Below are 13,714 nucleotides of genomic sequence, written 5' to 3'. Positions count from 1 at the left end.
CAAGGGGGGAATGAAAGGACAGAGCAGGACTGATGGCTCTGTCCTTAACCCCTCTTCCAAGAAAAAGCCGCAGGGTGTATCAGTTACTCAGCCTGCCCTTATCTCGGCCAATGGGAAAGCGGGGGAAACTAGCCCAAGGCCAAAAGTATGCTGGCCACCCCCTCCCCGTCTTTGTGTAACCAGACCCTAGCTGCACCCTGCCCCAACCCCCGACCCCAAGCCCTATAAATTCTTTGTTCTCTTGGGATTTGGGGCTCTCTCTTGCACCCAGTAATGGAGGCAAGGGGGGGACCAAGCAAGCTTGTATAAGAGACCCTCTGCTTTTGCATCGGACTGGCTAGTTCCCTGGTGTGGTTTCCTTGGGGATCTTGAAATCTGGGCATAACACTTTCAAAGCCACCTGCACAGTCTGTGAAGTCTTAGAAGCTGACCCATAAGCAGGCACTTCCTCCGGCCCAGCCAAGGAATGCACAAAGACCACAAAGACTGTTTCCACCTGCTGGGAATGGGAACGCTGTGAGTTTGTGTCCCCCCAACCCCACCCCCCTCACCCCCACGCCCCTCACCCCCGACCTGGAATACAACCACCATCATTCCCAATACCAGCAGCAGCAGGATGTGCTTCCGGCCCCTCCCCCCATGGCCTCCCTGTATCCTCACCACAACCCTCGGCTTGGTTCTCCCAGCTGTGGAAATAGGACAGTGAGGCACACAGCTCTTCATGCCATTGTGGGGACCCGCTCAGCACCTCTCACATCGGCCAGGGAGCTCGGCCCTGTGGGCAGGTAGGCTCTGCTCCCAGTGTCCCCATGCAATCCACCCTCAAAGGGTGTCCCTCCACGAAATCATCTTCATGGGTTTTCTCGTGGGGGCAGGGTGTGGGGATATTATAACAGCCTTTCTCCCCTTTATATATTTCTTATATATTTTTGCTATAAGCAGTTATTTTTATATTAAGAAAAAATAATAACTATTTCCTTTTCAGAGGAAAAAATGTTCAACTTCCATCTATTCTCATTTTCATCTTAGCCCCTGGGTGCTTTTACATCTATATCCATCTTTTTTAACAGAATGAAGGAGACTCTGGGATTTTGCAGCAATATTAACATTCTCATATTCCTTAGTTTCAATTGTTGTCACTGTCTTCACACGAAGGTAAGCAGCAGACAAGTAGACATCAATCTCCCTTCAGAATGAACCCAAACAATGGCGTTTATCTCCCTGCCCAAGTTGAGTCTGAAAGTTGAGGAAAGTAGTGATTTCATTTCTACCAACTCCACAATACCTTCCAATACGCAATCAGCTTTCCCACCAGCCAAGGTAATCAGGAAGGGAAACAAAGTCAACACTAATGTTTGCTGAAAGCATTTCTTTTGTATATGCATTCCTTAGCTCTTTTTTTAAACAATTGATGCAGTTAAGAAAGGTTGTATATACAAAAAATACCTCAAGGAGAATTTTATATGCATTATGGAATTTACTGAAATATTGGCATGAATTTTTTAAAGCAAAAAAAAGTCCTTCTGTAATTCAAATAACCTTTTTCTAATTAACCTCTATGACTGGCTGATTTTGCTATGCTGGATTTTCTTAAAATAAAGGTCATTTATTTATTTATTAGTCCTTAGTAAACTAGCAGAAAAATTGGGGGATCTATTTTTTTTGACATGTCAATTTCCAGTTGTCATTTGAAAAAATACTAGAATTATTACACCCACTTATTTAAAAGGTGATCTCAGCATAATTCCTCACTAAGGTCTTAAAGACCAAAAACATATTAGGAATTGACAGATGCTATGATTTATTCTGCTACACGTGTAATCCTGTCAAGGAAATCTGCTCAAGATTTAGAAAGCATCTATTTTCTAAGGAAATCTAATCTCTGCCTAAGGTGAATCAATCCCACAGTCTTTTGTAGACAATGACCCTCAACAAGAAAAGTGCATCTAAAGGGTAGTCTGGGCTGTCGGCCAGTGTAACAGACACCCTGACGTGGGTCACCCTTCAGAGTTCTCTCCACGCACCACTGAGGCAGGCAACGGGAGGGGCTCACACATTGCGGGCCACCCTGGAGGCCTCCAGTTAAAACCCCACCCCCTGAAAAGGAACCCACAGCAAAGCCAGCCCCTCAAAGTTCTCACTGAAGCAGGGCTGCCCTGGCCCCACCATGCTCCTCACTCAGACAGGGCCAGCAAAAAGCAGATGTTTTTATGAACAAAGAGAAACTTTATTCTAATATAGCATGGAAAGTTTTTAAGTAGAAATTGTTCTTATCTGACAAAAAAATTCTGACACTTTGAACATCTAAAAGGTTATTTCTGTACAATTATATAAATACTAGAGGCCCGATGCATGAAAATTCATGCAAGAGTAGGCCTTCCTTCCCCCAGTTGCCAGCACTGACTTCCCTCCACTGGCTTCCCTCTGGCACCCAGAACCTGGGCTTTTCTCCTCCGGCTGCCAGCAGGCACCTGGGGCTCAGGCTTGCTTCGGCCCTGTCTTCGTCAGGAAGGATGTCCGGAAGACACCCAGTCTAATTAGCATATTACCCTTTTATTATTATAGATTTCTGTGTCTATATAAACATGATGTTTATGATCCTAAAAGCTTTTTGGGGAATCAATACAATTAGAGTTTTTAGAAAATGATTAGCCTAATTAGGAAATAAGAAACACCCTCCAAACACAGCCAAAAAATAAAGACAATTGGGGACACATGGCAGGAAGGGGCTGAGAGGAAAAGGAAGATTGAAAATAATAAAAACACCACAAAACCCTGCACTTGGATTTCAGAGGATAAAACCCAGCAAAAGCTAAATTATATGTAAAAATAAAAATGAACCATCCATGGGAGGGTGAGATGATCTTATGATCAAATTTCATTACAAGACGATACAATGAATACATCATCTGGCAAATTTGTTCTTCCAGGAACAAGGACCTTTTCTTGTTTATTCTTATCAAGCAAAATATTCAAGGTGAAGCAGAAAGAAAAGATTTCAGAGCCAGCAGACATGCATTCAGACCCCTGTTCCAGCAAGTGTACTGGCTGTGTGACCCTGAGCAGGTACTTAACCTCTCTGAGCCTATTCCCCTGCCTGTGAAAGGTGGAAAATAATACCTACTTTGGTGGTTTGTTGGGAGGATTAGAGGTTAACTTATAAAAAGTGCTTACACTGCCTTGGAAAATAACTGACCCTCAATAAATAAAATTATTTTGTGTGTGTGACAAGGGATTCACTTTAGAATTTAGAATGAGCTTTGCTCTGCCTATTCTAAGATTATGATTCTACTAGTCTATTCGCATGTGATCTGTCAGTCAACAGTAACTCCAAAGTCGAAAGCTAGCCACAGTCCTGCCCCTCCAGGGTCATGCAATCACAAAGAGCCACCAAAAGTTACAAAGGACTTTTCCTTTGGGAAGTTGTGGCCACCCCTTTCCTAAAGCACCACCAACTCAGCATGCAGTAGAAGCTCATGGAGGAGAGCTGTGATGCCCTCTAGTTTGGGAATCTTTGTTTTCTCAGAGTTGCACAAACCACCATGAATTCTACATTTTTCACCATAAAGTAACAGTCACACAGCAGACCATGTAACTGAAGCTCCAGGAGCCATGAGGTAGGTTCCTGCCTGCACGAGTCTCCCCCAACAGGTCTTCAAGCACCACAAGTCTCCCCGGGCCCAAGCGCCTGGACCCCACAGGAAGCTGGACTTCTCAAGTCTCAGGCTCTGAGACCCTCACTTCATCTGGGCAGCAATGGTCAAGACTCCACAGAGAAGTGGCTCGTAAGCAAGAACGAACTGGCAAGCTCTCTGGCTGGGCATGTGAGTGAGCAGACTCAGGCGGCAGCGCACATGGGCACATGCACTTGAGAAGCGCCTGAGAGCAGCAGCAGGGACCAGGAGGATGCCAGTCCTGCCCTGAAAGACGAGGGTGCCACCCCCAGTGTCAAGGACAGAAAAAGAAGAGGCTGTACCAGCAGAAACTAAAGAATGCACTTGAGGTAAACTGTGATCTTAGAGATATGATGCTCGCGGGCATTGTAAAAAAGAGGACAACACCGAGGTTTTTCATGAGTTCTATGGAAAGGCTCAGCTAAGTTTTTGGTCCTGGTAAGATTTTCTTCATTTCACAGTCATCCCAAATACTAAATAAAGCCGAGGTCTGTACGAGGGGTGGCTGTCCACCCTTTTCTAGAGTCGGCAAGGTTTCCAAGAAGCCCACACCAATAGCCTGGATAAGGCTTCACCCTGTGCTGTGGGATCCAGGCAGGGTGGTTCTGCCCAGGAGCCACATCTGGACAATGCCATCTGCTGCAGGGAGGAATGATCTGAATGTCCAGGGCGTGGAAGTGGCTGCGATGCTGCACCTGGGGCTAGAGCTGCTGATCAGCTAGGAGATGGACCATGGGGTCTGCACCAGCCTGGAGCTTTCAGATGAACTGCTCCTCGTCCCTGTCATTCAGGAGCAGAGACCACTTGTCCCCACTGTCATCAGCTGAGGTGCTGTGCCGAGACAGCTTGTCAGACTTCAGGGAGGACAGAGACACCTGGCTGATGTAGCTGACCTGGTCCCAGGGCGTGGCCCTGGGGGAGTCCCGGCGCCGGTCATCCATGCCAATGTGCACGCTGACTTGGGATGCAGTGAGGGGCTTCATGCGGCCCTGGGCCTGGGCCTCGTACCTCTCCAGGTCAGGCTTCTTATAGCTGCAAAGTAAGATTCCAAGAGCATTTGAACCATTCTGGACACAGGCTTTTGAAAGCCTCTCATCCAAGTATTTCAATAACACGTAGTATTAAACTCCTAGGGTTCAGGTAAACTCCCAATTTAGAAACTTTGTATCCAAATGCTTGGCATTAACTTCTTGTTAAATGGAAGCATAAGTAAATAAACATCTATTTTAAAAAAGGAAAAATATTAATACACAGGGATCCTGTGTCTACATACAGTCATGGGCTACATAATGATGTTTCGGTCAACAATGGACTGCACATGTGACAGAGGTCCCATAAGGTTATAATGGAGCCGAAAACTTCCTATCCCTAGAGCTGTCAGAGCCATTGTGGCACTCATTACTCATGTGTTTGTGGTGATGCTGGCGTTAACAAACCCACTGCGCTACCAGCCAGATAAAAGTACAGCACATACAATTATGTACAGAACATAATGATGATGATGTACGATTATGTTAATGGTTTGCATACTTACTCTACTATATTTTTTATTATTTTAGGATGTATTCTTTCTACTTATTAAAAACCAGTTTGCTATAAAACACTATGCCATACTACACTGGCAGCAACCTCATACATATCCTGTCCACTGCATCTCTTGACTACATCATTTTCTCTTGTGCTTGAATTATTCTCATGTTGTTTTGTACTGTAACATGCTGTGCAGGCTTGTAACCGAGGAGCAATAGGTAATACCATACAGCCCAGGTATGTAGTAGGCTATACCTAACCTAGGTTTGTGCAAGTGCACTCTATGATGTTCCTTCCCAAAAGGACGAAATTGCCTAACGACACTTTTCCCAGACTGAATCCCTCGGGTTAAGCGGCACATGACTGTACTTACATAAGCAGCCCTTGAGCAAAATAACTAGAATAGCCCAGCACGTGATGACTGTCAAGTGATAGATTACTTGATCGTGGTGCTAATAAATCATTATACACTCAGCTGTCCCTTAGGTCTTTGCCTTAGGTGAATGAATCAGGAATCTGAGCTTAGCACACACCCACTGCTGGCCCAGGAGGCGCACCAGCCAGCCGAAACTGCGTTGCTCATGCAGTGCAAAGGGGCCTAGCAAGTATTGCCTCGCCTACAGCACATGCTCATGCCCTGTGGGGACTCACCACTTGAGCTGCAGCGAAGAGAGAACTACAGACACAGAGGAGGCTGCCATGGCTGCCGAGCCCATCCACGGCTGCAGCACGATGCCAAAGGGCATGAAGACACCTGTGTGGGTTGGGGGGGGAGAGAACGCTCACTGTGCAGCCCAGAGAGAGCAAGGAGAGGGCCCACCAGGAAGTGCTCAGCATAACTTGGAAGCCCCCTGCCACAGTGAGCACATGCCTGCAGGCCTCTAAAGCAGGCTATCTCAGAGCTGGGCAGTGGGGGGCGCTGTTGAGGGGACTGGGGTCTCCCATCCACCCTGCCCTTCCTGGGCCTGTCCATAGGTGCCAACACCATTTCAGGGGAAACTCCAGGAGAACAGTGAATCTGAGGAACCAGAGGGGTAGCAGCAGGATGGGGGAGCCAGCTGTCCTGAGGCACCGCGGGGACTGTGAGCACTCAGAGGACACACTGCTAGTGACCACAGACCTGTCTGCATGGGTTGTCTTCCCTCAGGGCTCAAAACGTCTTTTTTTTTTAATTTATTTTTTATTGCTTAAAGTATTACTAAGGGTATTATATATGTGTCCATTATCTCCCCCCTCCCCCCCGCCTTAGACAGTCCCCTAGCCTCCCCTATCCCCCAGTGTCCTATGTCCATTGGTTATGCTTATATGCATGCATACAAGTCCTTTGGTTGATCTCTTACCCCCTACCTCCTGCCCCCCAACCCTCCCCGGCCTTCCCGCTGCAGTTTGACAATCTGGTTGAGGCAGCTCTGCCTCTGTATCTATTATTGTTCAAAAGTTTATAATGGTCTCTATTATCCACAAATGAGTGAGATCATGTGGTATTTTTCCTTCATTGACTGGCTTATTTCACTTAGCATAATGCTCTCCAGTTCCATCCATGCTGTTGCAAATGGTAAGAGTTCCTTCCTTTTTAGAGCAGCATAGTATTCCATCGTGTAGATGTACCACAGTTTTCTAATCCATTCATCTACTGATGGGCACTTAGGCTGTTTCCAGATCTTAGCTATGGTGAATTGTGCTGCTATGAACATAGGGGTGCATATATCCTTTCTGATTGGTGTTTCTGGCTTCCTGGGATATATTCCTAGAAGTGGGATCACAGGGTCAAATGGGAGTTCCATTTTCAGTTTTTTGAGGAAACTCCATACTGTCTTCCATAGTGGCTGCACCAGTCTGCATTCCCACCAGCAGTGCACAAGTGTTCCTTTTTCTCCACATCCTCTCCAGCACTTGTCGTTTGTTGATTTGTTGATGATAGCCATTCTGACAGGTGTGAGATGGTACCTCATTGTTGTTTTGATTTGCATCTCTCGGATGATTAGTGACTTTGAGCATGTTTTCATATGTCTCTTGGCTTTCTGAATGTCCTCTTTTGAAAGGTGTCTATTTAGGTCCTTTGCCCATTTTTTGATTGGATTGTTTATCTTCCTTTTGTTAAGTTGTATGAGTTCCCTATAAATTTTGGAGATTAGGCCCTTATCAGATATGACATTGGCAAATATGTTTTCCCACACAGTGGGTTTTCTCGTTGTTTTGTTGATGGTTTCTTTTGCTGTGCAAAAGCTTTTTATTTTGATGTAGTCCCATTTGTTCATTTTTTTCTTTAGTTTCAAGTGCCCTAGGAGCTGTATCAGTGAAGAAATTGCTTCGGCATATGTCTGAAATTTTGTGGCCTTTGGATTCTTCTAGAATTTTTATGGTTTCCTGTCGTACATTTAAGTCCTTTATCCATTTTGAGTTTATTTTTGTGTATGGTGTAAGTTGGTGGTCTAGTTTCATTTTCTTGCATATATCCGTCCAATTTTCCCAATACCATTTATTGAAGAGACTATCTTGGCTCCATTGTATGTTCTTGCCTCCTTTGTCAAATATTAATTGAGCATATTGGTTCGGGCCGATTTCTGGGCTCTCTATTCTATTCCATTGATCTATATGCCTATTCTTGTGCCAGTACCAGGCAGTTTTGAGAACAGTGGCTTTGAAATACAGTTTGATATCTGGTATTGAGATCCCACGTACTTTGTTCTTCTTTCTCAGGATCGCTGCAGCTATTTGGGGTCTTTTTTATTCCCGATGAATTTTTGGAGAGTTTGTTCTAGGTCTGTGAAATATACCGTTGGTATTTTAATGGGGAGTGTGTTGAATTTATAGATTGCTTTGGGTAGTATGGACATTTTAATGATGTTGATTCTACCAATCCAAGAACATGGTATGTTCTTCCATCTCTTTATGTCTTCCTCTATATCTTTTTTCAACGTCCTGTAGTTTTCTGAGTAGAGGTCTTTTACCTCTTTAGTTAAGTTTATTCCTAGGTAGCTTAATTTTTTTGGTGCGATGGTAAACGGGGTTGTTTTTATAATCTCTCTTTCTGAAAGTTCACTATTGGTGTATAGAAATGCCTCAGATTTCTTGGGGTTAATTTTGTATCCTGCTACATTGCCAAATTCATATATTAAGTCTAGTAGCTTTTTGATGGAGTCTCTAGGGTTTTGTATGTATAATATCATGTCGTCTGCAAATAAGGACAGTTTTACTTCCTCTTTTCCAATTTGGATGCCTTTTATTTCTTCTTCTTTCCTAATTGCAATGGCTAACACTTCCAGTACTATGTTGAAAAGAAGTGGTGAGAGGGGGCATCCCTGTCTTGTTCCTGTTCTTAGGGGAAATGGTGTTAGTTTTTGTCCATTGAGAATGATGCTGGCTGTGGGCCTGTCATATATGGCTTTTATTATGTTGAAGTATGATCCTTCTACTCCCACCTTGCTGAGAGTTTTTATCAAAAATGGGTGTTGAATTTTGTCAAATGCTTTTTCTGCATCAATTGATATGACCATGTGGTTTTTTTCTTTCAATTTGTTTATGTGATGTATCACGTTTATTGATTTGCGGATATTGTACCATCCTTGCAACCCTGGGATAAATCCTACTTGGTCATGGTGTATGATCTTTCTGATGTACTGCTGGATCCGATTTGCTAAGATTTTGTTGAGGATTTTGGCATCTATGTTCATGAGGGATATTGGCCTGTAATTCTCTTTCATTGTGTTGTCTACCTGGTTTTGGTATTAGGGTGATGCTGGCTTCATAGAATGAGCTTGGAAGTGTTCCTTCCTCTTGAATTTTTTGTAGTAGTTTGAGGAGGATAGGTTTTAGTTCTTCCTTGAATGTTTGGTAAAACTCCCCTGTGAAGCCGTCTGGTCCTGGGCTGTTGTTTGATGGAAGCTCTTTGATGACTGCTTCCATTTCTTGCATAGTTATTGGCCTGTTGAGGTTTTTAGATTCTTCCTGATTGAGTTTTAGAATGTTGTATTTTTCTAGGAATTTATCCATTTCCTCCAGGTTGTCTAGTTTGTTGGAGTAGAGCTGTCCATAGTATTTTTTAACAATCATTTGTATTTCTGTGGGGTCTGTTGTTATTTCGCCTCTATCGTTTCTGATTTTGTTTATTTGGGTCCTCTCTCTTTGCTTCTTAGTGAGTCTGGCTAGAGGTTTGTCAATCTTATTTATCCTTTCAAAGAACCAGCTCTTGGTTTCATTGATTTTCTGTATTGTTTTTTTGGTCTCTATGTCATTTATTTCTGCTCTAATCTTTATTATCTCCTTCCTTCTGCTCACTCTAGGGTTTTCTTGTTGCTCTCTTTCTAATTCTTTGAGTTGTAGAGTTAGATGATTTACTACCATTTTTTCTTGTTTTTTGAGATAGGCCTGTAGAGCTATAAACTTCCCTCTCAGGACTGCTTTCATTGTGTCCCATAGGTTTTGGATTGTTGTGTTTTCATTGTCATTAGTTTCCAGGATGTTTTTAATTTCTTCTTTGATCTCATTGGTAACCCAATCAATATTTAATAGCACGCTATTCAGCTTCCAGGTGTTTGAGTATTTTGGGTTGTTTTTATTGTAGTTTATTTCTAATATTATGCCATCGTGGTCTGCAAAGATGCTTTTTATGATTTCAATCTTCTTGAATTTGGGGATACTTTGCTTGTGTCCCAATATATGGTCTATTTTTGAATATGTCTTATGAGCATTTGAGTAGAATGTATGTTCCCTGGCTTTGGGGTGAAGTGTTCTGAAGATGTCTATTAAGTCCATCTGATCTAGTGAGTCATTTAGGATTGCTGTATCTTTGCTGATTGTTTGTCTAGCGGACTTATCCAGTGATGTCAGTGGTGTATTTAAGTCCCCTACTATGATTGTATTGTTGTCAATCTCTCCTTTGATATCTTCCAGGAGTTTTTTTATGAATTTGGGTGCTCCTGCATTGGGTGCATATATGTTTACCAGGGTTATATCTTCTTGTTGTATTGATCCCTTTAGTATTATGAAGTGGCCTTCCTTATCTCTTGTTATGGCCTTCACTTTGAGGTCTGTTTTGTCCGATATAAGTATTGCTACCCCAGCTTTCTTTTCCTTTCCATTTGCCTGAAAGATATTTTTCCATCCCTTCACTTTCAGTCTGTGTGAGTCCCTTCTAATGAGGTGGGTCTCTTGTAGACAGCAGATGTAATGGGTCATGTTTTTTTATCCATTCAGCCACTCGATGTCTTTTGTTTGGAGCATTTAGTCCGTTTACGTTTAAAGTTATTATCGAAAGATACTTGTTTGTAGCCATTTCTTTTTTTGTGTGGCTGTTTTCTTTCTGAGCTTTTTATTTCTTCTTTTTACACCAGTCCTTTTAGCATTTCTTGCATTGCTGGCTTGGTGGTGATAAACTCCCTTAGTCTTTTTTTGTCTGTGAAGCTTCTTATTTCCCCTTCAATTTTGAATGATAGCCTTGCTGGATAGAGTATTCTTGGATTCAGTCCTTTGCTTTGCATCACTTTGTAAATTTCCGTCCATTCTTTTCTGGCCTGATGTGTTTCTGTTGAGAAGTCATTTGATAATCTAATGGGAGATCCCTTGTATGTAACTTTCCGTCTCTCTCTTGCAGCTTGTAAGATTCTCTCTTTGTCCTGAACATTTGCCATGGTAATTATGATGTGTCTTGGTGTGGGTCTTTTCAGGTTCACCTTGTTTGGGACTCTCTGGGCTTGTGTGACTTTTTTCTTCCCCACCTCAGGGAAGTTTTCTGATATTATTTCTTCGAGTAGGTTTTCTAATCCTTGTTCCTCTTTCTGTTGTTCTGGCACCCCTATTATTCGTATGTGGTTTCGTTTCATGTTGTCCCAAAGCTCCCTTAGGCTCTCCTCCTGTCTTTTAATTTTTTTCTCCGATTGCAGTACAGTTTGGGTGTGTTTTGCTTCCTTGTCTTCTAATTCACTAATTCGGTCCTCCGCTTCTCCTAGTCTACTGTTGATACTTTCAATGGTGTTTTTTATTGCAGCTATATCACTCTTCATTTCTTCTTGGGTCTTACTTAAGTTGTTGATTTTTTCATCTGTTTCTTCTAGCTTCTTGCATATGTTATTGATTTTTTCCTCCGTCCAGTTTATGAACTCTAGGACCCTTATTCTGAATTCTTTTTCGGTCATGTTGCATGCCTCTGTATCACTTAGCTGCTTTTCTGGCGAGTCCTCTTTTTCTTTCCTTTGGGGGTTTCTTTGTCTACCCATGTTTGATCTCACTGACATATCTAGACGTTGAGTTGTTCAGTGGCTGCTCCCTTGGTGGCAGTGACTCCTTGGGCTGTGGTTGCTCTTCGGGCGGTTGCGGTAGCAGCTGATTCTCAGTTGGCAGCCGCTCCTCTGGTGGGTGCTGTTCACATCTGTGGTAGCTCTTCTGGCTGGTAGGGGGAGGTTTCACATACAGCTGCTGTTCCTCAGACCGAGGGTGTGGTGCTCAGGAGGCTGCTGTTGTTTGGATCTGCTGCGTTGATTTAAAGGCACAAAATACAACACAACAAGGCACCACTCTGTTTTGTTGCTGGGATTGTCAAAACATCTTTTTAAAGGTCAATGTGAGCTAGGACCCAGGACAGGGCCAGGACACTCAGTCCACATCTGGGCAAAGGTCTGTGGCAGAGGCACAAACACAGGAGTGAATCAGCACCTGGGCTGGCTCTGGAAGCAGCAGGTACAGCTGTCTGGCCCACCCCACCCAGTACGTTTAGGCAGACATGTTAATCATCATGTGAGTCACCTTTAACCACTCAGGCACAACAGGGGACATGAAGTGGGAAAGTTGTGTTTACAAACTTTAGGTCTCAGCCCACGTAGAAGCCTTCCCTTGCAGAAGAACTTTTTCCTACTGGGTAACTCAGTACTGAACGGGGAAGAGAGGAGTTATGAGGCAGAAAAATCCATCTCTTCCTGGGAGACGGTACATCTCGGGCAGGATGCATTTTTAAATTAAGGTTCTAAAACATCAATCACGGTGCCTAGCACGTAGCAGGGGCCCCATAACTGTTAATAATGCTAGTTTTTCAGACGGTATGTGTAATAAATGGTTCAGAAAACAGGGCCATAGTAAATAAATAGTCAAGCATCTTGACAGCTTTTCAGAGAGAACCAGAGTGAATGAAGGTTGGGGTTCTCTCTGAAGTTTCTCATTTACTTTTAGAGAGTTAGCAAGCAGAGCACATAATAAAATCATCACTTTCTAAAATGCTCCTGGCCAGCTAGCCAGCGAGGTGGGCTGCGCACTAAGTTCGGCAGGAACCGGGCACACAGAGAGCTAGAGGCAAAGGTCACAAGCAGGGAGAGCCCCGTTACCTGCTGCGATGGGAATGCCAACCAGGTTATAGATCAACGCCAGCACCAGGTTGAGCCGTATCCTCCAGACAGTCCTCTTGGAGAGATGAATGGCAGCGACTACATCCAGCAAGTCATTCTGAGGTAGAGGAGCATTTGGTGAGCCAGGAGCTGTGCCCACAGCCCTTCCCTCCCACTGCCTGGACAACGGGGAGGAGGCACAGCATGCTCACTCTGATGAGAACAACGTCAGCCGCCTCAATGGCAACATCTGTGCCTGTCCCGATGGCGATGCCGACATCAGCCTGGGCCAAGGCTGGGGAGTCATTAATGCCGTCTCCCACCATGGCGACTTTTTTCCCTTCCTTCTGGAGCTCCCGGACCTTGGCCACCTTATGAGAAGGCAGCACCTCTGCAAAGACTTTGTTGATGCCAACCTAAAAGGAAAGGAAAATAGCCATAAAAAAAATATATGACAATGCCTGGTGTTGGCAAAGGATAGGAATAGTAGCAGAAGCCCAAATCTTCCTGCCCAGCCCCCACCCGGCCTCCAGGTCGTTAATGATGTCAGTCACCAAGCCCCACAGGTTCTAGATCACATGGCAAATTTACTCCCTGATCCCATCACAAGGCCAGGCAGTGGTTTGGGGCCCTCACTGGTCTCCCAGCCCATGTCCCAGCCTCCCCACTCTCTTCTCCATATGCTGTCCCAGTGTCTTTCCAAAACAAATTATTTGGTCATTTTCCTTTCCTGCTTATTCTCCTCCAGTGGACCCCAGTTCCCTTAGGACAACATCTAAATTCCTTGGTCTGCCTCCTAAGGTCCCCTTAGTCCCCTAGATCTCTGCTCATCTCCAGCTCCCTGCACCATTCAGCTCCATGTGCTCTCCAACTCCCCACTACTTTGTACCCCTGGACGGTGCTCCTGCTGCCTGTTCTGCCCTGGAAGGTCAGCTTGCTTTCCCTCCTCCTGCCCCCTCTTCTTCACCAGACCACTCCTGACTCAAGCTTCCTCTCCCCTGGGAAGGCATCCCCAGCCCCTGCCATGCTGGAGGGAAGTTGGCAGCACCCACATGCCCCATGCACTCTTCTGTTGAAACACCAAGGACTCATTTTATAGTTGGTCACTGGTCCACCCTCCCACAGGACTGGGAGCTCCTTAAGGGTAGGTACCCTCTTCACTCCTCTCTGTAGCCTGGGCGGTGTTTAATAAATGCT

General features: G+C 44.4%; 1 protein-coding gene across 4 annotated transcripts in view; it reads right to left on the bottom strand.

Annotated features, from left to right (window-relative positions):
* Positions 1-1,349: 1,349 nt before the first annotated feature.
* The window catches only part of ATP7B (ATPase copper transporting beta), a 91,083-nt gene continuing 78,718 nt past the window's right edge, over positions 1,350-13,714 (bottom strand). For all 4 annotated transcript variants that reach the window (XM_059684544.1, XM_059684541.1, XM_059684543.1 and 1 more), the window contains 4 exons: positions 12,730-12,933; positions 12,518-12,635; positions 5,856-5,958; positions 1,350-4,706 (listed from right to left, as the gene is read on the bottom strand). In XM_059684544.1, the coding sequence (XP_059540527.1) occupies positions 4,433-4,706; positions 5,856-5,958; positions 12,518-12,635; positions 12,730-12,933 (699 nt within the window). In that variant the 3' untranslated portion in view covers positions 1,350-4,432. The remainder of the gene's footprint in view (positions 4,707-5,855; positions 5,959-12,517; positions 12,636-12,729; positions 12,934-13,714) is intronic.

Source organism: Myotis daubentonii, chromosome 2, assembly GCF_963259705.1.
Source record: "Myotis daubentonii chromosome 2, mMyoDau2.1, whole genome shotgun sequence".
NCBI classification, from domain to species: Eukaryota; Metazoa; Chordata; class Mammalia; order Chiroptera; family Vespertilionidae; genus Myotis; species Myotis daubentonii.
This window is presented reverse-complemented; position numbering and strand designations above follow the sequence as displayed.